Source organism: Labrus bergylta, chromosome 18, assembly GCF_963930695.1.
Source record: "Labrus bergylta chromosome 18, fLabBer1.1, whole genome shotgun sequence".
Lineage (NCBI taxonomy): Eukaryota > Metazoa > Chordata > Actinopteri > Labriformes > Labridae > Labrus > Labrus bergylta.
The window spans coordinates 20,617,930-20,640,844 of NC_089212.1; the positions used below are offsets into that span (position 1 = coordinate 20,617,930).

A 22,915-nucleotide genomic window follows, 5' to 3' on the forward strand; every position below is an offset into this window, starting at 1 on the left:
GATGTGCTTTATTATGTGAACAGACTTTAACTTCCTTAACTTCCAAAAGCCCTCAAGAAACCAAGGCAGAGTCCAGTAACTTCACTTATAAGGGTCTTTGCCTTTGTTTTGCTGCGGATCAAAGTGAAGTTACCGTTTTACTGCAGTGGAGTTAAGGTGTTATGCCTTTGTTTTAATATCTGTCATCAAGCACTTCTCACACACACACAGTAGCTTGACTAAAGTGTAGCAAAGAAATAGTGTTGGTTGTGTTATTTTAACTTCCAAATAAGGGTCAAAGGTCATGTTTTTATGAACATTAATAACCTCATTGAAAAGACAGAATTGCCAAATTTCCAATATTCTGCCTGCAACTCATTTGGCTGGACAACAAAAAGACTTTAAAGTCATTTTTCTCAGTCCTACACTCTGGCAAGTTAAGGTCTTTTGCCTTTGTAGGGCAGTATACAGGCCAGTGTTTTTTGTTGCATTTTAAGGTAGTAAGGTGTATTTTTCTTGCCATAAACAAAAGTATTATGACACTGGTTCTCTCAATTTAGTCGCTTTCACAGAGGAACGGAACCCAAGTTTTTTTTCTTTGTACCCGGGGACGGATTTCGCGACGTACCCCACCAGGAAGTCAGTCGCATTCAGCGCGTTTTGATTGTGTACATGCGTAACACAACAGCGGTGCAGCAGCAGTGAGACTAATGTCGAGATATAAATAAAGCTTGGGAGCTCACATTATCATTTATTTACGTCACTTCGGCATCAAAAGGTTACGTTATCATCTAAAGTAAGTTCTAAACTGTCTTCTTAAAGCTTCTTCATCAGCTTACATGGTGACTAGCTAACGTTAAGTAGCGTTACTACTTTTGTGATTTGCTACGATATGCAAAAAGAAAACTCGCTGGAGGAAATTAAGAACCTATTTTAATTTAATAAAAGAAACGGAAATGCACTGAAATAATAATGTAATTCAAAACTACACAAACGCTCCCTCTTTTTTCTTCTTACTTAAACTTCACTTAGCGTGCTAACTTTCTTAGCTGTGTTTGTGAGTAGAGGGGCCACGTTAAGAAATGACTCCAGAACATAACAGGAAAGGGAAAATACTTTTTTTGGGGTCTCAATGAGTGGCTACCCTTTTGTTTACAACCATGTAATCCCTCTCTCTTTCTGACAGGCGTCATTGTAGCTGCTTGAGATGGCCACAACAGAGAAAGAGACGCCGGCTAAAAAGGCTGCAGCTCCTTCAGTGTCCCAGATAAATGCAGAATACGTCACACAGGTAATATTTGTTTTGTATCCTACACAGGTGTACGCTTAGTGTTCATGTGCCTTTTTTAATGCTGCTTTTTGTAATATCCAGAATACTGATACACTCCTCATTGTCAGTCATCATGGTAATGATGTTATAAGATTGGTACAGGAACCTGAGTTTACCTTTTAGAAGATGAATTATGAGTAATTGCATCTTGTGCCATTCTGCTACACATGGCTTTCTACAAACATATGGAGCTGTCAGCCAGTGGGGGGGAAAAAGATGCCAGCTAGGGGGCTTAGTAGGCATGCCCCCCCCCCTGACAAAACAATGTGTCCATAAAATCCCAACTTCAGTGGCTTCTGGTACTTTTCAAAGCCTCTTTCCTATCATATACACTGATATTTAAAATATCTTGTATGTTTAAGTTTGCTTTCACAAGTTTGATCACTCAGCTGGAAGGTAACTGTGCAAGTACGTGCATAACTGCTTTTCAATCTGGAGGTTCATAATACTTAGTTGTGCAATGTTAACCTTAAAAACAAATAACAGTGTAATTATATAATGTGAAAAATATGTGTGCAATAAGAAAACATATTTATATTTTCATTTCATTGTACAGTGTTCCCCTTGTTATTTTTTTTGTTATATCTTTGCTTTAATACAGTGTATAACTTCTGTACAGTTTATTTTAAATCACTTAGCTCTTACTACAACTGGTTTATTTTTACTTTTTTTGTACTTTTCTACTCTTTTTTTTTTTTTCTTACAATGCTTTTCTATTTTATATATAATTTTAACTTTTTTTTTGGAGAAGCTGACTCAGGGAGAAACGCACAAGAATTCCAATGTGCCTGTACTGTCCTGTACCTGTGCAAATGGCAGCAAACATCTATTCTATACTTGTGGTACTCCATATAGCACACTCTGCTGGTGACAGCTAGAAAGAGAACTGCTAGTGTAATACTCAAATAACATACTATGTGACTAGTAAATAAATAAATAAATATCGGAGCATATCTGCGGTAAAATTAGCCGATACAGATAGTCACTGGTTAGGCTAATATGGCCTGATAATATTGCTTGGCCAATTAATCGGATGGACTCTGGTCCTTGGTAAGACACTATACCGCCTCTGCCATCAGTATCTGAAATGGCTGAACGTGACATGTAGTGTTAAATCACTTTGAGTAGTAAGCAGACTAGAAAAGTGCTGTTCAAGTCCATTTACTATATAATCTAGTCTACCATCTTTCTTGTTGCTCAATGAACTTATGTGTCGGTGTAGGTTGTCGTGTTTGAACTTGTGTGTTTATGAACTTTAGTGTTGTTCTGCTGCCAGGTTTAACCATTATCTATGTTTTCTTTATTGTTTTAGTTGGCGAATAAATACTGGGCTCCTCATGCAAAGAACAAACTACCCTTTGACCCCAAGGTGAGTCGAATGCATTGCTGCATCTTCTGGGTTTCATAACTCTAATTTGTGTTGTTGAAGTACTTTAAAAAAACACATTTTCCAGCACATATTTTATTATCTGTATTAATCATCATCTTCATCAAATGTGTTTTGATTCCAATCTGAATTTACTTTGAATCATTTCCCTCAGGGTTTCTCTGTGTTTGCTTAATCCTCTTATTATTTTAACTTTCTTTGTTGCTGCTTTAGGTGATGGAAGATGTTTATAAGAAAGAGATCCTCGTGTCAAAGTAAGTACATCAATACATATTCGACTCAGAGCTGCTGTGTTTACACCAACAGACTTATTTTTACCTTTTATACCAGACCTTACTAAACTGTTTTTTAAACTTTTAGGTTTGCCATCAGAAAAATCATGTTGCTTGAGTTCAGGTAAGATGTTTTACTTCCTCTTATTCTGTCATTATTTTTAAAAACCAAATACATAAGAAGCTGCGTGACAGCTTTGTGGATGTTCATACATCATTATCTCCCGTTTTCAGCCAGTATCTTGAGAACTACCTTTGGGTGAACTACACTCCTGAGGTGTCCAGCAATGCCTACCTCATGTCCATATGTTGCATCGTCAATGAAAAGTTCAGAGAGAATGTTCCAGCGTGGGAGGTAAGAGATACAAACCCATATCTATGTTAGGTTGTACTAAAGACTGTTTCTTCACCTTTTCATCACATTCATATCTCTTCTTGTTTGTTTTTTTTCTATCAGGTGTTCAAGAGGGCGCCCAGCCACTTCCCGTTCTTCTTTAAATGTGTGATGGAGGCTGTGTTGGCAGGGGAGGATGCTGCTCTCACTCTGAAGGAACAAACTGTGCTGCTGGTTTTCTTGGACCACTGTTTCAACAGCCTGGCAAGTACAACCACTCTGAAGTTTGATGTCTTGACTCAATGAAGAAGTATGTAAAGTATCTCCTGGAATCCAAAGGTCTGATACTGCTGCTTGTTGAGTCGATAAGGATGTTTGTTTTCACGTTCATACCTACATGACTGGAAGAAATCAACTTCTATTTTGATGACAATGTTTACACGGTTCAACCTTAATGCTGATTTTCTGTTTTCAAGTTTATTCATTCAGGGTTTACTAAATCTGAGTTAGATATTATAGCGAGTTCATTAAGCTGCTTACCGATGTGACAAACGCAGTGAAATATGAGAACAAAGTATTATTTATTATACTGCAGTGTATTCATGTCAACAACATCTGTGTTCAGGACAGAGAACCAACGTTTGACAAATAAACCAAGAGATGAATGAGAAATCAACATCCTTACATTCTTTGTTCAAATATTACCTCAAGGAATTTGCATGAACATTTTAGATAAAAACCCTATTTGCCTAAAACTGGCTTACAGTGTCTTTTATGTTGGTAATGCCTTGTTTGTCATGATAAATGTGCCACCAAGTCATGTAATTGCAATGTCCACTAGGTGGCAGTAATAGATTAGGCACTACAGCTTGGGTCAGCTCCCTCCCCATCTGTATCATCCACAGCCGCATTAAACCACAGGGAAGCACTGCAGATGTCTCACTTTCAAATCTGCTGTGATAGCCTGCTGCACTTTGATTGTATCCTATAAAGGCCTCTAAATATTTTAGTTGCAGACTTTTATTATGGGGGAAGTGTAATAAAAATCTGTCATACACAGTGCATTTTGACAACTCTCTCTCTCTCTCTCTCTCTCTCTCTCTCTCTCTCTCTCTCTCTCTCTCTCTCTCTCTCTCTCTCTCTCTCTCTCTCAGGAGGTAGATTTGATCAGAGAGCAGGTGCAGCAGCTCATCTCTCTTCCAATGTGGATGTGCCTCCTACCAGTAAGAAGTCAACCTATTATCCTTATTACGTTGTTCTGGTTTTTATTAGGCAACAATGTCTGATCATTTTATGAAGAAAGAATTGACTCCATGCTGTGACACTAAATACTTCAAAACTTGGCTCTGGTTTTGCTTTTGTCACGTTTACAGTCCAGACTCCAACATGAGCTGAAAAAAGTCCCAAAGCTGCAGAAGTTCTGGAATCTAATCAAGAAGAAATCTGATCAAATGGATGCTGACGCAGCTGAGCAGTAATACAATCTTCTATGCTCGCCTGTTCAAAACCATACAGACGAGTACATTTTCATTTTATGTCTAATAGGTTCCTAAGCTTTTCTGATTTTCCTTTTTCCCTTTGTGTTTTTTTTCCTCAGGGCGAATAAAGAGAGGACTTTCCTCTCAGCTCTCATTAAAAAGTTTCTTGGAGTTCTCATGTCGATTCCGCCATCAGGTAAACAGAGAAAAATACATTTATTTCCCCTGGGGATTTCATAATGTTGTTTTGTACACCATGGCACTACTTTCAAAAAATCTAATCCTCAGATCTTGATCCTATTTTAATGAAAAATGTGCGTCTCTAGTATGGATGTATACTCAAAATACTGATGAATCTGCAGGATTGTTCTGAGATTTTGGTCTAAAAAGGTTTTCTTTTCTTTCCACATGCTCTCTACCTTCCCATGCATAATGAATGTACTCAGACTCTCAAGAGCATGCACATTATCAAAGATCACTTATCCTTAGTCTTGGGCCATATGCCCAAATTAAATCCAAATCCCCCCCCCTTTTTTTTCATCACTTTTCAAGTTTTACCTCTCCCTCTTTTTTTTTTCTTCTTCTTCCTGAGTCGTGCAGATGCCGAAGGAGCATGTGCTCCAGCTGCTACACAGCCACCGGCACTGACTTCTGTGTCGTAATGCAGTCCGACATAGAGGCCTCCCACCTGAATGCTAAAAACAGAACATGTGTATTTGTGTGTTTAGGTAGAATTCAAACCTGACAGGGAAGATTACGATCCAAAGCCCAGCAGGATCCACATCACTCTAATACGTGCTGCATTCCTTAACTTTAAGTGTACACAGAACTTGCATGCACACATAACACACTTACATACTTAATGAGGGATGAGGACCCAGCATGCCGCCGTGCTGGCTATGCAGTGTCTTATCGTGACGCTCTACATACTCAGCATGGCACTGTGGCGGTGTCCATATGCGTTTGCTGTCCTCTTATTCTTGGCGATCACGACATAGCCTCCTCTCATCATCATTTCCTCATCTGTTAAGTGCTCACCTTTCATTACCTTCTCTCTTTTCCATAGGCGCTGTATCCATGGACAAAATACACTACTGCGAGAGATTCATTGAACTCATGATTGATTTGGAGGTAAGGAACATCCAATTCCAAAGCATTACATTCCAATCTTGTACTTTTCATACCTTGCCCCTAGATGGGATTGTGTCATTTAGAATTTTACTGTTTAAGATCAGAATCGGAAATACTTCATTTGTCCCGAGGGGGAAGTTCAGTAATGATGACGCACTCAATCTTAACACAGTCTCGTCAGACATTCATTTCCACCTCGTATGCACACTAGAAGAGTGTAGGGCTTCAGTATATTTGCTTACTCACGACATCCTGATGAAGGAAGCCGTGTAGACATCCATTTCTGCACAAGCTCATTTGCTTCTTTTTTTTTTTGTCCTTCAAATTTATAGTCAACTCAGGTCAACAGACAGCACATAAATGTTGAGTCTCAGCTCCACCCAATGTGTCTCTTTCGCTGCTGTCTGCAGAGCTGAGCCCGTTTTGAAACTGTTGTCAAGTTTTTGTCAGCCTGATGACTTCTGAGATTAAAAGTTGAAGAGCTGAAGAGTGTCTGTTGGACAGGACTGTCGTGACCTTAAACCCAATTCCCCTCTGGAAAAAAATACTTCGATTGAAGGAGCAATTAGAATAGTCCATGTTTGCTTTTATTATTAACCATTTTTAAGTAATCTATTACCATGAACCAATCAAGTACTTTTCAGATTCCCTACCTTTAGTTCTTCATTTGTCTGCTGTCAGTCGATGCATACCCATTTGAGACAGATGTCTTGTAGGTGAAATACACAGCAGCAGAGGTCATTGGCTCAGTTGATAGAGTGGGTTGTCTCTCAACTGGAAGGTTGGGGGTTCGATCCCGAGCTTCTGCAGCAACATGTCCGACACTTAACCCGTATTCCTGCCGCTGCTTCGTTGGCAATATGAGTGTGTATGAATGGGATTAGTTACTTCTGATGGTCCCTTTACATAGCAGCCTCTACCATCAGTGTGTGAATGTGTAGGTGTGACCTCCAGTGCAAAAGCGCCTTGAGTATTCAGAAGACTAGAAAAGCGCTACACAAGCTCAAGTCCATTTAACATTAACTTGAATTAGTGGCCATAAATCCTTACTGTTGGACTTCTTGCACTCAAATACTGCCATTTAATCACAAAGACTTTTCAAAACTCAGTTGAATAGCACGAATGTAAGTGTTACTCCTTCAAAGGACCAGTTGATAGTTCCAGAAACAACTGCAGCTTGCGCTCTCTTACACAGGACAGCGCCCACAAACTGAAATGCACATGTGGGGACAGATTTCACAGAAGATCAAAACCTTAAATCCTGTGTGATCTTCGACAGAGTGTGCCTGTAATGTATATCAGAAGCAATTAACACTCTACATTATAAGATATTACTTATGCATTGTCCAAATCTGCAGAGAAAGTCTGCATACCTCATAAAGAACAGACACCATTGTAAAATGTCATCATTAAGGCTCATTTAAAGAAAACCATTGAGGAAAAATAGAATCTGACATGTTTTTTTAAAGAGGGACATACTTGGCGATGAGGTTGTCTTTCTGAGTGAAGACACAATGTCACATTGGAGATTCTCTCTTGCTGCCTGTGCAGATCTCCTGTTACTAGCGAGGAAGCTCAATAGATTTCATCTGGCTGCCTGCTGACAGGCCAGCCTCGTTGTTCCTGGCAGCGGCTAGTGGCCGGCCAGCTGATGGTCTCAGGAGACATCTCCTGTCCTTCAGCGCTATCCTCTTAGAAAACCTCCGTTGCCTGAAATCCATACTTCCCCTCTCTGATGACGACCAGAAAATGAATGCAGGGAAAATAGAGCCCCGTTTTTCATGCCTGTTTCATGCTGGCTGTCAGGACTGTGTTGAGATCAAAGATGGCTGCTGGATATAAAGGTATCCGTTACCCCTCTTTAGGTATCTCTTGCTGCACCAGCTGTCTTTGAAGAGCAGCTTCCTTTGAATTAAATAATACATATTGCATTATGTTGGTGTTTTGCAATTTAGTATTCCATTTCATACTTACAATGCAGCTCCCCCCCCGTAGATCTTCTCTTTCAGCCTTTAAATATGATAGATTAAACTTCTTCTTTTTTTTTTTGTTCTCTATGCACAAGTCATTCTCTCACGCTGGCTGTCAGCTCATAAACATGTCCAGGATTTCTTTCTTATATTCCAAACAAAGCAGCCCCGTTATCTCATTTTGACAGGTTTCCTCTCCGCTGCCTTCACGTCATGTTTGTGTGCTGCAACAAGCAAATAATTAACAGCTATAGAAGATGAACCTTGTTTCCCCCCCCCCCCCCGCCTGTTTTCCCTTCATCTCTCCCAGTTTGCCGTATCGCTGCTGCTCTATCATGTTTCAAAACAACCTTAAGACAAAAAAAGACCATGGATCAATAGTATGTATGGGCAGTTGTGGTCCAGATGCTGGGAAATGTAATGAGTGATTGATTCTTGGGACCCCTTTAGGTGTTTGTTCATGCAATATCAAATTCCTCATATCAATGGTGAAGAAGCATCGGACAGTTGTTTTGAGAACTGTAAGATTTTGTTATGTAGCCACAACTGTAAGCTTCTGATCTCCTGCTTGTTGTCCTTTGTGTGTAGGCCCTGCTGCCCACCAGGCGCTGGTTCAACACAGTGTTAGACGACTCTCACCTGATGGTGCGCTGCCACCTGTCCAGCCTCACCCAGAGAGAGAAGGAGGGGCACCTCTTCTGTCAGGTACACAACACGCACTCGCAAACACAAGGGCACAAAGAAAAGCGACATGAGGAGCCTCTGTTCCATTTTCATTCTTATCGTGTCATTACTGCAGTTGCTGGACATGCTGAAGTTTTACACCGGCTTCGAGATCAGCGACCAGACAGGAAATGCACTGACAGGGAAAGAGATGACAACTCTGCACTATGACCGGATCCTCTCCCTGCAGGTAAAAGACCTTACATTTTGCAACCCATCATCACGTTTATGTACGTTATTGTGCTTTTTTTTTCTCCCACAAAATTATTTTAGTGAGTGGTTCAAAATGAAATATTTCTGGGATCGTGTGTATTTGGACATCAGTGTGAGCGTGTTCTTTCCGTCTTGCAGAGGGCGGCGTTTGCTCATTTCCCGGAGTTGCAAGACTTTGCTCTGGCCAACGTCGCAGCAGTGGACACTCGAGACTCCCTCACCAAACACTTTGGGCACCTCAGGTAAATCACAACATCCTGAATGAATCGTGATGGAACAAGTGTGCGTGCAGCTTTTGATGCACAGATGGAGGGATGTGGTGTGAAGTTAAGCATCGCTGGAGATGAATTAACGTGAACTGTTAATTCTCAGATGCTGTAGCGCCATAGGGTTGTTTATGCTAACAGGACCACTTCCTTAAGCATGACCATAAAGCAAATCTACATGAAGCTGACTCACCCTTTTGGCTTTTTACCATTCTGGGTCATTAACCAGTGTATCCACAGTTAAAGCACCAGCACATGTGCAGACTGTCGGTGTTCCAGTGTAGCATCAGCGGCACCGTTGCTGCCTGACTTCCCTGCTAAATGGCAGCTAGCGAGCCCTTGAACAGGCAGCTGGTACCAGCCAGAGAGAGAAGCACGCCTCATTAATTTAATCGATTTGCAGTGGCTTGAGAATAAACTCTTTGAACAGCTGTGTTTGTCAGATCATATTAGCTTGCCAAAGAGCCAAAAGCAGCCACGCTTTGATGAATGGCCTGTGTGTGGATTTTTAGCTTGTACACATGTGCGAAGGCAATAAAAAGGCATTGATTTGCTTGCAATTTGTAATTACTTCAGGGTTTATAACCTTGCTTGGCAGTTGGTATCATAACGTAAATGCTTAAATTATTGACCCGGGCTTGTAGAAGGTCATATTGTTTTGGCCCCTTCCCACCCTCAAAGGTGGTAACTAATCACCTGTTTGTTTGAGGAAATTTCATTTGTCACGATTGTTCTGAGGTGCCATGTTGGAACGACATTTCTTCTTTGCTGTTGATTTTGATATATTCATCACCTCTTTTTAGCTCTTCAAGTGGATTATAAATGCTTTAAAACCCACTCTTAAGTTTCTTTGAGTCAGGCAGAGGCAAGCCGAGCTGAATCAGGTAAAGACTTAGCTGAACCATTTCATGTTTTCCTGAAGCTCTGCTTCTTTCCTCAGAATTAGGGTTTTGAATATAGCAGGAACCGCATTGTTCCCTACTCTGAACTGTCACCAAAGCAGCTCCTGGGTAACTCCAAATATGCCGATCAGATTTAACGAGGCACTTTTCATCCAAACAACTCACGCTAATGCCAGTTTATTCCAGCTGCGCTACCCACAGGCTAAGCTCCCAGTCACCCGCCGCTCTGAATTTATCTGCTAAGTCCCCCAAACACACAAATGTAGCATTATTGCATAGCCTGCCCACACATATACGCACCCACTCTTTCTCTCTCTCTCTGTCTCTCTCTGTCTCTCTCTCTCTCTCTCTCTCGCTCTCTATCTCTCTTTCACTCTCTCTCTCACACACACTCACACACTCACAGTTACATAAAACGTGTTGAGTGTCATTCGAGGCCAAATAATGAATTGACTCCAAGATCAAAGGGTTTGCAGAGACTTTGTGAAATGCTAGCAAAAATGAAAGAAAGGCATCACTACTGGAGATGTCAAAAATAATGGGTGTAATTAGTTCTGTGGATTAGTTCTTCTGCGTTGGCCTGTCACTGGATAGGGTGTTAAGATTTTATCAATTTAAATTTTCTGTGAATTGTTCCTTTTTTTTAGAATATAATATGATGATTGCAGAAAGGATAAAACATGGTGAAGCTTAAAGAACCTTGTTTTTCAGCAGATTTGGTTCTCTTTGTTCCATTAATTCAAGAGAAATGTTGGGCTCTTGATGTCGTTTCAGCTTTTGGTTGATCTATACAAATTTAGCCAACGTAATGAGGTCACATGCTTAATGGATGGCTGTTTACAAGGACACGACCGCCGTCATGCTTTTGAGTAAACTTACTGTAGACTAGTTACTCTGGATTTCCCATCCTTACCTTTACCCTGCCAGTAGCTCAGCTGTCAGTCATGACCTGGTCCAGTCATCTTCATTACTCAGAGTGAGTTGTTGTGCTGCTTTTATTTTTGTTGCTAAGGGAAGAAATGTCCACATGACCAATGCCAGGTCATCCACTGGGCCACCAGACTGCAAAATTGGCAGAATTGCCACCCCACCGCCCAAGCGAGGCATCACAAGTCGCAGAATGCATGCACAGACACGGATACAGTCAGTCAGCACCACGTGTGGCTGTCCAGGCTTGTCACCGTGCGTCCAGTCCCCCGTCCTTCGTTGTGTACAGGACCCTGCCTTTGTCACAGTGTGTCAACCTGATTAAAACAGGTCTGTATGCAGAGAGCCGTGCCTCAGCTTTCTGAGACGAAGATGTGCTTTGATTTTCATAATCCTGTCGCATCAGTGCGCCCCGGCCCCTCAACACACACATGCTGACAGCGCAGGAGTGCAGTGTCAAAGCAAACAGAAGTATTGCTTTGTGCTGCAGTGCTAACAAGCACAAAGAATTTGACAAGGCTGTGTATCTTCACACATATAGGGGTGTTGCCGTCGATGTATGAGAAATCTTCTCAGAAGGGAGGTAGTGTCCCAGAAAAGAAGCTGGACCCACACACTATGTCTGTCTATAATTAAAATGCATCAGTCACAACATATGACTATTACTTTTGATATCTTTGTGATGGGAGTAAACTTCTTTGTGATGGGAGTAAACTTCACATAATCTCAGACATTTAAGTCACCAGAGCGTTTTCCTTAAACTTCAATCTGTGCTCTGTCAAGCGTGTCAGCTAAATGTGTTATTTGCAAATTCATTTTTTGTAGCTGATTAATCACTTGTCTCGTTTCTATCTGTAGTCCCAATACGCTCCACCGGGTGGCCTCGTACCTGTGTCTGCTGCCAGAGCTTTCCGAAGGCCAAGATACCACCTATGAGAAGGAGGTTCTCCTTGAGCTGCTGGTGAGTGCAGTCTTACATTTTATTTTCCGTGCAGACATTTTAACAGTGAAATCTTGATTGTAGAAATGTTGTTTGTATTCAAATTGTCAAGTAACATCCCTTTAAGGTAACTGTCATACAACTCAGGGCTGAGGCTTCACAGTGGGAGAACCAGCTGATAAAGAAACATTGATCACATCTTGTATAGTATAGTCTTTGGTCAAACCCAGCTCGTTTTTTAAAATGTATTATATATATTCAGTTAAATATAATATAATAATATAATACTTAGGGCACTTTGCACTTGTCAAATTAAATTTTTCAGTTAGTATTGTTGCACCTCTGCAAACATTTTGAGTAAACAGTTATTCACCTGGACAATAACTGTCTAGTCAGCATTACTGCATAAAAGGTTTTTGTGTTTTCTCATTTTAAACCCATTAATTGGACCTTGACCTTGAAATACGTATAGTATCCTTCAATCCTGGTCCCTCCTGAATGTTGCCTTCTAATCCAATTACTGCTTTATATGAGCAATTGTGGGACTCAGGCTGAATTGAACGCAATGCTGATGAGACAGAGAGGCCCACCCTACCCTACCCCCCCCCCCCCCCACGTCTATTTTTTAACGTCTCTTGAAAAGCCAAGGGAAGCTTGATTGTGCCCCTTCCCTTGTTCCCTTTTTTTCTTCTTTTTTTAAACCCCTCCAGTAAACTACAGGACCCTTGACTCGCTTGTCTCCCCAGTACACACTCACACATGTGCCGTAGACCTCTTCATCAAAGTGGGTGTTGCATGGTGGTCCGGCAGTTACTTATAATTACCCACTCAGACTCTCCCCAGGTCCTCTGCAAGAAGCCATGGAGAAGAACTGTTTCATAACTATCAGATTATATGGATGCAGGAGACAATATCAGGGGACTTATTTGTGTGTGCCTGAGGTTTCCCTCCAACATGCCTGACTGTGAGAGTTTGATCCGAAGGGGCCTGAGGACTTACACTCTACCACATGGTAGCAAAAGCAGTCATACTGGCTGCAGAAAGCATTTTCATAAACATGGTCAGGGATGAGGAGCCATACTGCTTATGAAAGTCAGGACTGTTGCTACACCAGTACCACCATGGTGCTGTTTGGGCTGTTTATGTTGTGTGGTAGAACACATGAGAGGGTTTGTACTTGTATATAAGTGAATATCACTTTATTTGAAATAGGAAATTATTTTACATCCTCAAAACCTTAATTGGTCAGTTACTGGGTTACTCACAGATTAGTGTAATACATTTTTTTGACCAAGCAGCAACCTCCAGTGTCGAAAAATGAAGCCAATGTGGATGTTCAAAAAATAAAAATAGTTTGCTCAAAGAGCCCCGGAGGTCACACACACACAACATCCAAAAAATGTCCCCCTGCAGTAACAGATGGGTGACGTCACTCAGACGTACCCATGACAAGGGATTGGACAAATTGATACAGTGATATATTGTCATCCTGACTCTTGTGGTACGCTTGTCAAATCGTTTGTAGTCATTCAGATATTGTGATGTATCATTATAAGAATGTCAATTTTACAGACAAGCAAATTGCAATATGTTTATGATGTCGATATCATGGGCCATATATTGTATCATAAGATATCCACTGATTCCCACCATTACTGTTGAAGCTTGTTTTTTAACCAGGATGTTTATCTCCAGACTGAATATTCTTAGTATTTTGACAATTGGACAAATAAGACATTTGAAAGTGTTGCGTATAGGACTGGGAAATGATGCTGGCCGCTCTTCGCTAATTCCCGATAAAACGAAGGATTCATTGAGGAAGCCATCCATTTGTTCATTAACTAAATTCCTCCATCTTCTGTCTCTCTCTCTCGCTCTCTCTGTCTCTCTCTCTCTGTGTTTGGCTCACGCACAGGTGTCCCGCCATGAACGCAGAATCTCTCAGATTGAGCAACTTAACCAGATGCCCCTTTATCCAACAGAGAAGATTATCTGGGATGAGAACATTGTTCCGACGGAGTACTACTCAGGGGAAGGTGTGTCTTGCTCGCGTGGATTGTGATTGTCTTGCCTTTGTGAGGCAATGTGCACTGGAGAGAAAATCTCCTTCTAATTTCAGTGTCTAGACTGTGTGTCATCATCATAAGTATACACCCTCACCTGTTATCCTCCTGTCTTAAGGGCACTCATCTGGCACTGCAGCGACACTCTCTCTCTAAGGGAATCCTCTTAAGTCTGCAAGGACACCTTAAACAGCTCTCATAACATTCTCTATTCAAGCAACACCTCTTTAGTGTATTACTCTTTGGCTGTAACAGGTAGACATTTAATAGTGTATAGGTGCAACACATAGGTCATGTAACTTCACACAATAATCCTTTTATTGAAAATCTGTGGTAATGATGACCTTTGGTTTACTCATCACCATTGTGTGTTTGCGCTAAGTGTTTAGATTATTATATTAACCCTTTCCATACCTTATTTTTTGATATTTGTGTCTCTTCAGGCTGCCTCGCACTACCCAAGCTGAATCTCCAGTTCCTGACCCTCCATGACTACCTGCTGAGGAACTTCAACCTCTTCCGTCTGGAGTCCACCTATGAGATCAGACAGGACATAGAAGACGTGGTGTGGCGGATGAAACCATGGTGAGATGTCTTCACTTCTGTAAAACTGAGAGAGTATTGATCGAGAATCTCTTTTTTTGTCCTTGGTACAAAAGTGACAATTTCTGATTTTAAAACATTTTGGTGAATATGATAAAATACATCTTGATTTCTGATAACATCTCATAACTGTATCTTGTTTTATAAATGATTTTCAAGTCCAATACAATTCTGATTTAAGAGAGGAGAACCTGACGTGAATTATTGAGCTGAAATGAAAATAAACATGAACAGCTCACTGATTTGACAAGGACATGACTCTGCAAAAGCACTTAGATTAATTTTTGAACATGTGACTTTATGGAAGAATATTTAATATTATACATTGTTTACTGATTCTAGTGCTGAACGCTGTCTGCCTAATGACACATGATTTCCAAGCAGTGCCAGACATTGTATTATCAATTATATATTCTGTATTTTCCGCATCATAAAAACATGAAGGCCAAAATAAATGTCTGTGTGATGGCTCTATCTCCTGATCTTAAGAGGTAATAAGGGGTTATTATCATATAGAGTGGCTGTGGCTCAGTTGATAGAGTCAGTCGATCCCCAGTTCCTGCAGCAAGATGTCTGATGTGTCCTTGGGCAAGACACCTAACCCGAAATTGCTCCCGCTGCTTTGTCTGAGAAGATTATGAATGTGTATGAATGGGATGAGTTACTTTGGTCACTTTACATAGCAACCTCTGCCATCAGTGTGTGAATCTATTGGTGTGACATGCAGTGTAAAAGCACTTAGAGTAGTCAAAAGACTAGAAAAGCGCTACAAGCTCAATTCCATGTATCCATAATATCAGCTGAGTGATAATGGTCTTCCTCTACATGTTGAAATGACAAAGATTTAAGAGGATGTGAGAAAAATCCCCTTTGGAGCTGAAGGCATCAAAATGTTATATATACAGTGAAATGTGTGGATGTATGCATACTCATTATGAACTAGTTTAGAGACCTGAGTGCAATAAAAAGCTAAAACAGTGGAGATGATTATTATCATATAGAGCACACTTGAGGTTCCTGCATCGTGCTGATTAGCATCTCCGATTTACTTTCTGCCGCAGTAGAACAAATTTCCACCTTTAACTCGGCTCACTTTGATTTTTTTTTTTTTTTTTTTTTACTTCGATAAACGAAGATTCTTATCCTCTGTGTAGCACTCACATGGTGGCATGGCACAATGATAATATTTTATTCAGACTGTGACACTTGGCACACCACATTTGGAAACCCATTGCTTAACATAATAAGTGCTCCCATTATGTCAAGTGATGTTGCTACTTGCTTGTTGTTTCTGCAAATGTAAATAAGTAAGCAGTAGTGCCATGTGCTGCCCTAAATCCAACTGATTTCAATCTTGACAACAGCCCACAGCGCTTGTCTTACTTATTGTTGTGTCTGTTTGTGCACAGGCAATCGGAGTACGGAGGTGCGGTGTTCGGCGGCTGGGCCAGGATGGCTCAGAACATCACCGCTTTTTCCATCGTGGAGGTTGCCAAGCCAAACATCGGAGAGAGCTGGCCCGCCCGTGTGCGAGCCGATGTTACTGTTAACCTCAATGTTCAAGATCATATCAAGCATGAGTGGGAAGGTAAATATGAGACCATGCATCAAATCATCATCTGTATTATTAACGCTAATCTCGCTTTTCTGCATTCTCTTATTGCTTTCCTTACAAGGCAGTAAGACAATGGGAAACTAGCAGACTGAATTAGCTGTATACACATTTTCTTTTCCTTTGTTTCTGCCTTTTTCTTCTTCTTCCAATAGTCCTCCAAGTAAGCAGTTTATAACCTCCATAAAATCTTCCCTTACCATCCCACTGGGCCTTGACTCATGACCCTTACCCGCCTCATCTTTCTGTGAAGACGTGCCATTTTGTAGCCGCTACCAGCCTCTTCGTTTTATTCTCTGATCGTTTTTCTTTCTGTCTCTCTGTGTGGCTGATAAGGGCACGGTATGTAATGGTAACAGGAGCTTGTCAGCCTTGAAAGACATTGATTCACTGGGAACATGGAACACACAATGAAGCCCTCTGCAGGCTGAACTGTAGCTCTCCAGAGAAAGATATAGGACATGTCTCCATGCCAATTTATGCCATTGGTGTATTGCGCTATTTAATATAGAATTGAAGGGACTCTTTCAGCAATGGGGTGATCACTGGATAATTAAAAAAAGGATGTCTAATATTTCCCAAATTGACGGCTGACTTTTTAAAATATATATCTACTTTTATGGTTTTTCTTTTTTTTTCCTTGTAATTCAGTGGAGATATGAAGCATTACTTCCTTCCATCCTCTAGCCGTTTCCCCAAAGTGTAATTAGAGCCTCATGTTTTAAAGATCAGGCAAAAGCTGACAGAGCGGTTTTGCTCGCATCTCCAAACCCTGGCTCGCTACCACTCAGTCTTACTCCTCCATCACCTTCCCTAATCCCCGTGCTTTCCTCTATCCTTCTCCTCCTCTGTCTCTCTTTCCTGTCTCTAAAACTCTTTATCTTTTTCCCCTTTTCTCTCTTAATATTTCTCCCCATGCTCTTTCCCCTAAAGGCCTGCGGAAGCACGACGTTTGCTTTCTGGTCACGGTGCGGCCCAACCTGCCCTACGGCACGCGCTTTGACCGCCGCCAGCCTTTTGTGGAGCAGACTGGCCTGGTGTACGTGAGAGGCTGCGAGGTGCAGGGCATGCTGGATGATAAGGGACGTGTCATTGAAGAAGGTAGGCTCATATGCGCCCCTGCTTACACACACACACACACACACACACAAAAGCAGCACATGACATCCCTCCACCCATCATACCTCCTATACAAAATCACCACCAAAGACAGATCCACGAGAGTGGGTCAGGGTGGTGTTGTCATGGTGACAGGCACAGTGAGACCTGACCTGTTCACATTAACATTCCATTAACCTGAGGTCGACAACAGCACCTGGGAGCTCTGTGTGCCCTGCCCTCTGTTTTATTTATTGGATTTAACTGAAGGGACGATTGGCAATATCCGGATGGATGTGCTTCGGTAAGAGAACACCAAATGTGCTTGTCCTGCACGATGAAGTCACATATATCGTCAGGGTTTGTCCCGGCTCGGAAAGACAGGTTGAGATTTGACTGTGTACGACAGTAAGCATGAGCATTTAGCATACAGTAATGTCAATGAGTGTTGCCTTATTTGACATAAATGAATTTGTCTTTCTGTTATTTTTGAACATATGATAAACAAAAATGTCTTCATGATGTCACTGCCTTTAAAATATATTAAAACAAAACTCCATGTAGAGAGAGAGAGAGAGAGAGAGAGAGAGAGAGAACAGAAGTGATCGAGCAATCCTGACGATAAGAGATATAAAACATAATCTGAACACTTCAGAAGGTGGCTATAATGCAGAAATTAACTAAGCCCCACCCCCTCACACCGCGTAGGGGAGGAGCCGAATTTGCCAACTTTGTGTCAACCCAGCAGTGACCATGCTTACTTACTATTTGGGACGCCAAGAGATTCTCTTTGCACGCGAAAAAAACCCTGACCCTAACCCTGACCAAAAAGGAATCACTTCACCTCAGTCTGTGAAACACGGTGTCCAAAGGAACAATGGGTTGTAGCTTTGAATAACACATTTTAGCACAGCTTGAAAATTAATTTGAAAGCTGTGATATATTGACAAAAGAAAAGATTCACTTTGGTCAAAATCAGACGTTTAGAGCTTATTTAAAGTGTCTGTCTGCATGGTAAAAATCCTCTCGGACAAAATTCTAATCTCTGATCCGGTCTGGCCTTTCCTAAACAAGTATGAAATGCCTTACAGTAACAGGATCTCCTTATCTGTGTCATGTTTTCCCCCACTGCCAGAAGCAATCCCTCTGAGGGGTGGGTTCACCTGAGTTAGTCTGCAGCCATGGTGCTGTGAGCGGTTCCCTTGTGGGAACATGTGTCTAAGCACTGAAGCACCCATTCCCCCCTCTCTGTCTCTCTGTCTCATCTGTTTGGATTAAATATACAGCAGGCAGGGCATACTAAATAGACATGCTGCCGGGGAACATGCCCTGCCAATGTAGGCTTGGTTAAACTTTCAGATCCCCATCGGGGCTAAGAGGTACTCTGGCTGACTGGGCAAGGGGGGTGATGTCACATACATCACCCGACACATGGTGAAGGTGAGAGGACACACAAGCCGAGGGGAGCATTTTGAGACAATGGAGCTGCTTTTCCAGACAGCACAAGATTGTTTTAACTGGATGTACTTGTATGCTACTAATATCAGTACTTTGTCTGCACTGTTTTCCATTGCAGACGGTACCTTCTTTTTGTTCATAGCAACACTGTGTTTATGCATTTAATATTATACGCTGGAACCTTCGCTGTGTAATATCAGTGTTGTGTGAATGCGTTTTTAAACTTCTTGAAAATTCACTGCCCTAGACTGCTGTACCAAACTTCTGAGTAGTGCGAGTGGCGATTGTTTGTGACCAATCAGTGCTCAGCAGTGATTTCAAATTGACTTTAAGTATAACATTAGCTTGCTTGGAACCTCGGCCAAATGGATTAAAGAAAAAAGCACCAGTTAGTCCACAACTATTGTTAATAAAATACAGTCAAGTCAGCAAATGTTTCCAAGCAAGTCAAGCCGAGCTGTACCATGAAGTTGAAAGTGTTCATAGTAACCGACTTGCATTGTGTATAAAAAGTATAAAACAGCAATGCTCAATAAGAAACAATTCTTAAAATATAAAAACAGTGCATCTCAGTATAGATAATGTATGACTTTTGAAAACAGACAGTTTAACACAATGTCACATGGTTGTTTAAATGCCCACATACCTCACTCAGCTGTCCACATTGTTATCCAACAGTGTTCAGGGTGAAGCCTCCACTATTAAGCTTTCACCACACTGATTTATGAAAGGGGGATTTGATGTTCCCCACATATCAGTGCACATGTGCGCACACACAGATGAGATACATGGATGGGCACACGGGCCAACAGGATTGAGTTGTACTACTCGCGTCTGTGCCCTGCGGCTTCATACAAGAATCTATTGAGACATCTGTGAAAGCTGCATTTTCTGCACCACACAGGCTTCCTACGGGAGTAAGCCATAAGCCTGCGGCCCGTCAGTCAAGCGCATTCATTTAATTCCTGAGGAAATCATAGCACGGTAGCGAGACAAGCTAGGGATAGCTCTTTTTAAAATGGTTTTTATTGTTGAATGAGATGCTTGAATGCCAAAAGATTTTCCACCGAATCTTTTCTCTGTCATTCTCTTTTTGAATGTGCTGGCCTATATGGATGTTTGTCTGTTGATTATAAGTGCTAGAAGTGTACAAAAATATGGGATATGCAGTATATCATTGCCCTGGCTCGTGTGATAATTATTGTATCGCTGGTGCCAGATATTTAAATTTGAATTACAAAAACACAGCGCTCCAAACGACTGGCAATTCGAGTCACTGCGTCACTACTCCATGGCTCCTCAGTGCGGCGCTTCTGACCTGAACATGGGTAACTTCACCAGAACTTGATTTGTGCGCAGATGGCCTATAAGTTGCGTCGCGCCCCATGTACGGAGGCTACGAGGGTGGCCCAGGTTCAAGTCTGATATGTGGATCCTTTCCCACATGGTCATTCCCCACTCACACATATCGGTTTACTACTCTATCCACTCTCCTATCAAATAAAGGCAAAATGCCCAAAAAGAAAAGAAAGAAGTTTATTGGCCAAAGATGAAAAAGAAGGCTTTAAAATGAAGGCTTGACGTCTTAGAAGAAGTTAAGATATAAAGTTTGATGGGAGGTGGAACTGACCCCTAACGGCAATGAATAAATACATTAATCTTGCTCTTTTTAAGGACATTTTTCATTCTTGCATTAATCACATATCATGATTTTTCATTTGATTGTCTTGCAATATATAAACTATCACAGAATTCATGATCATGAGTCATCATGAGTTACCCTGATATTCCCACCCCAAGTGAACGTGGTTTGAGAAGTTAGACACACACTTGGATCTAGAGGCTTTCATTATTACACTGCTGTAACATCTCCTCTCCCCAAAACATTCCGGTCTAGGACCTGAGCCAAAGCCTAAGCTGCGAGGAGACGCCCGAACCTTCCGTGTGTGGCTTGATCCGAACCAGTATCAACAGGACATGACGAGCAGTATTCAGAGCGGCATAGAAGACCCGTACGAGACTTTCAACGTCATCATGAGACGCAAACCCAAGGAGAATAATTTCAAGGTTTGGACTACACCCCACACACACACACACAGCTCGGATCAGCCCTCATTGTAGATCGTTTCTGAGTGCTTTATCCTCAGGCCTTGAGCTCTGGTCCTACCAACACCACCCCAGAGTGATGCATCGCACATATTATACTCTCCTGGCTATTGCAGCTGTAAGGTTGGGGCCAGGGCAACTCTGAGATTACCCCCCCCCCCCCCCCCCCCCCCCCCAAGGCCCTCACGATGATCCCAATGAAAGACACTTCTCACTGGATATTCTTGGAACGCGTTCCCCCTCCTCTCTCTCACCCCAAAGACTCTTCCTGCTGCAGCCAGCGTGCATTGTGGGGGTTTGGTGTTGTTGAGCAGCTTTTGGTAGATTTGCAGGTGCCCTCTGCAGAACCCTGCATTGTTTTTTAAGAAGGTCAAAGAGAAGTTTGCTATGTGAATGTGTAAAACTTTTGTCGAAAATACATTTTTTAAGAAGTTTTGCTACATTTTGTTCATCTTCTTTTATTTATGTTTACACGTTCATGCACCCTTTTGATTTTTCACATCATTTATTTATTCCTTATTCCTGCTGTGTCAAAACTGCTTTCCTAATTCAGCACCCCCATATCTGTCTTTCACAGCCAGAGTGATGACAGATGATTTTGAAGTGTTTCTTTTTTTCTTTATGAATTTGAAAAGTGCAGGAACTAATGGGTATTCAGGAAACATTCTTTCCAGCTTTGATGTGGGACAAAGATAAAAGTAAACATGTCTCCCCTTCCCAGCGTTTGATGTTCAGGGTATTAGACAGGTTGCAGCTTATTAAAATATAATTGACAGACATACAAATTACCTGCTGTCCCACCAGCCCACAACAAAGCTATTCTTATCCAGCTGAACCCCCTCACGTGGGATCTTTGTCTGCTGTCTGATATGCTTTATTCAGTTAGATACTTTTTCATCTATCGGTTCAGTATCTGTTACTTAGTTATCTGCTTCTCTGGTTTAGGCGGTGCTAGAGACCATCAGAAACCTGATGAACACAGAGTGTGTGGTCCCAGACTGGCTTCACGACATTATCCTTGGCTATGGTGACCCAGGCAGTGCCCACTACTCCAAGATGCCAAACCAGATCTCCACGTTGGACTTCAATGACACCTTTCTGTCCCTGGACCATTTAAGATCCTGTTTCCCAGGTCACACCATCAAAGTCACAGAGGACAATCCTGAACTGCAGGTTTTCCCTTTCAGGTGACATTGAGTTTCCAATGATACAATGATGACTAGGTCTTTTGAAGGTTTACAATGTATTTCACTAAACATCATCTTGTATAACATTGCATGTATACAACGTTGGGTCATTCATATCCATGTTCTGCTTCTTCCAGAATCAAGTTTCCCATCTCAAACAAAACAGACAAGGGAAAGAAAAGAAAGGCAGATGAAGAAGAGAAAGAGGAAGACAGGACCTTGATCGTCGAACCCTATGTCACCCCAAACCGCGGGCCGTACCCCTACAACCAGCCCAAACGGTACGAGGTCGAGGCCAACACTCCCTTTCACAATTTAAGAGATTACAGGACAAAAAGTTGTTCAGAGTTTGCTTTGACATTGACCTTTTTTCTACATCTTTTGAGTAGCACCTGAAGTAGCACTCAACCCACAGTGCATGGTAAAAGAGCAATGATTCTTGAATTACGTATCCAAATATGAATTATTTTGGAGCCTACTTCAAGTCTTCAGTCTCAATTCAAAACACTTTTTCAGTTTAAAGTAGTTCACAGACACCACGCGACTGCTTCTTGTCTCTGAGCCTGACTACTTTCAGAGTTTTTTTTCCGTGCTTGTGCCCGTGGTATCTCCTCTAACCTGTTCAACGTGTCTTGCTGTGTTGCTATTTAAACTGTTGTTATGGCTACAATTACAGATGGACATTTTTAATGCGATTAAAGGTGAGGGGAAAAGGCTTAAATGTTCTGCTTCTAATTATAAGAACACAAAATAAAAGTCCTTTGTGAAAATTCATAATGATACTGCATTCCCAGTTTTCACTTTGATATTTCAATCTTGATAACAACAACATGTCCCCTGAGGAAGCCTTGGCTTAAAAACCTTTAAAGATAGTCCCACAAACATTAAACATCTTTTTTTAACTAATGAGAAGCTTCGACAACAATTGTGCTTATC

At 41.5% G+C, this 22,915-nt stretch overlaps 1 protein-coding gene across 3 annotated transcripts in view; it reads left to right on the forward strand.

The window, feature by feature from the left end:
* The first annotated feature begins 617 nt into the window (after positions 1–617).
* The window catches only part of aqr (aquarius intron-binding spliceosomal factor), a 56,296-nt gene continuing 33,998 nt past the window's right edge, over positions 618–22,915 (forward strand). For all 3 annotated transcript variants that reach the window (XM_065966459.1, XM_020638711.3, XM_065966460.1), the window contains exons 1-22: positions 618–775; positions 1,166–1,270; positions 2,622–2,678; positions 2,910–2,950; positions 3,057–3,092; positions 3,203–3,323; positions 3,426–3,566; positions 4,457–4,525; positions 4,676–4,776; positions 4,900–4,976; positions 5,847–5,911; positions 8,470–8,586; positions 8,681–8,794; positions 8,956–9,059; positions 11,771–11,873; positions 13,768–13,888; positions 14,359–14,500; positions 15,928–16,106; positions 17,064–17,231; positions 20,584–20,753; positions 21,738–21,979; positions 22,117–22,260. In XM_065966459.1, coding sequence (XP_065822531.1) covers positions 1,187–1,270; positions 2,622–2,678; positions 2,910–2,950; positions 3,057–3,092; positions 3,203–3,323; positions 3,426–3,566; positions 4,457–4,525; positions 4,676–4,776; positions 4,900–4,976; positions 5,847–5,911; positions 8,470–8,586; positions 8,681–8,794; positions 8,956–9,059; positions 11,771–11,873; positions 13,768–13,888; positions 14,359–14,500; positions 15,928–16,106; positions 17,064–17,231; positions 20,584–20,753; positions 21,738–21,979; positions 22,117–22,260 — 2,396 coding nt within the window. In that variant the 5' untranslated portion in view covers positions 618–775; positions 1,166–1,186. The remainder of the gene's footprint in view (positions 776–1,165; positions 1,271–2,621; positions 2,679–2,909; positions 2,951–3,056; positions 3,093–3,202; positions 3,324–3,425; positions 3,567–4,456; positions 4,526–4,675; positions 4,777–4,899; positions 4,977–5,846; positions 5,912–8,469; positions 8,587–8,680; positions 8,795–8,955; positions 9,060–11,770; positions 11,874–13,767; positions 13,889–14,358; positions 14,501–15,927; positions 16,107–17,063; positions 17,232–20,583; positions 20,754–21,737; positions 21,980–22,116; positions 22,261–22,915) is intronic.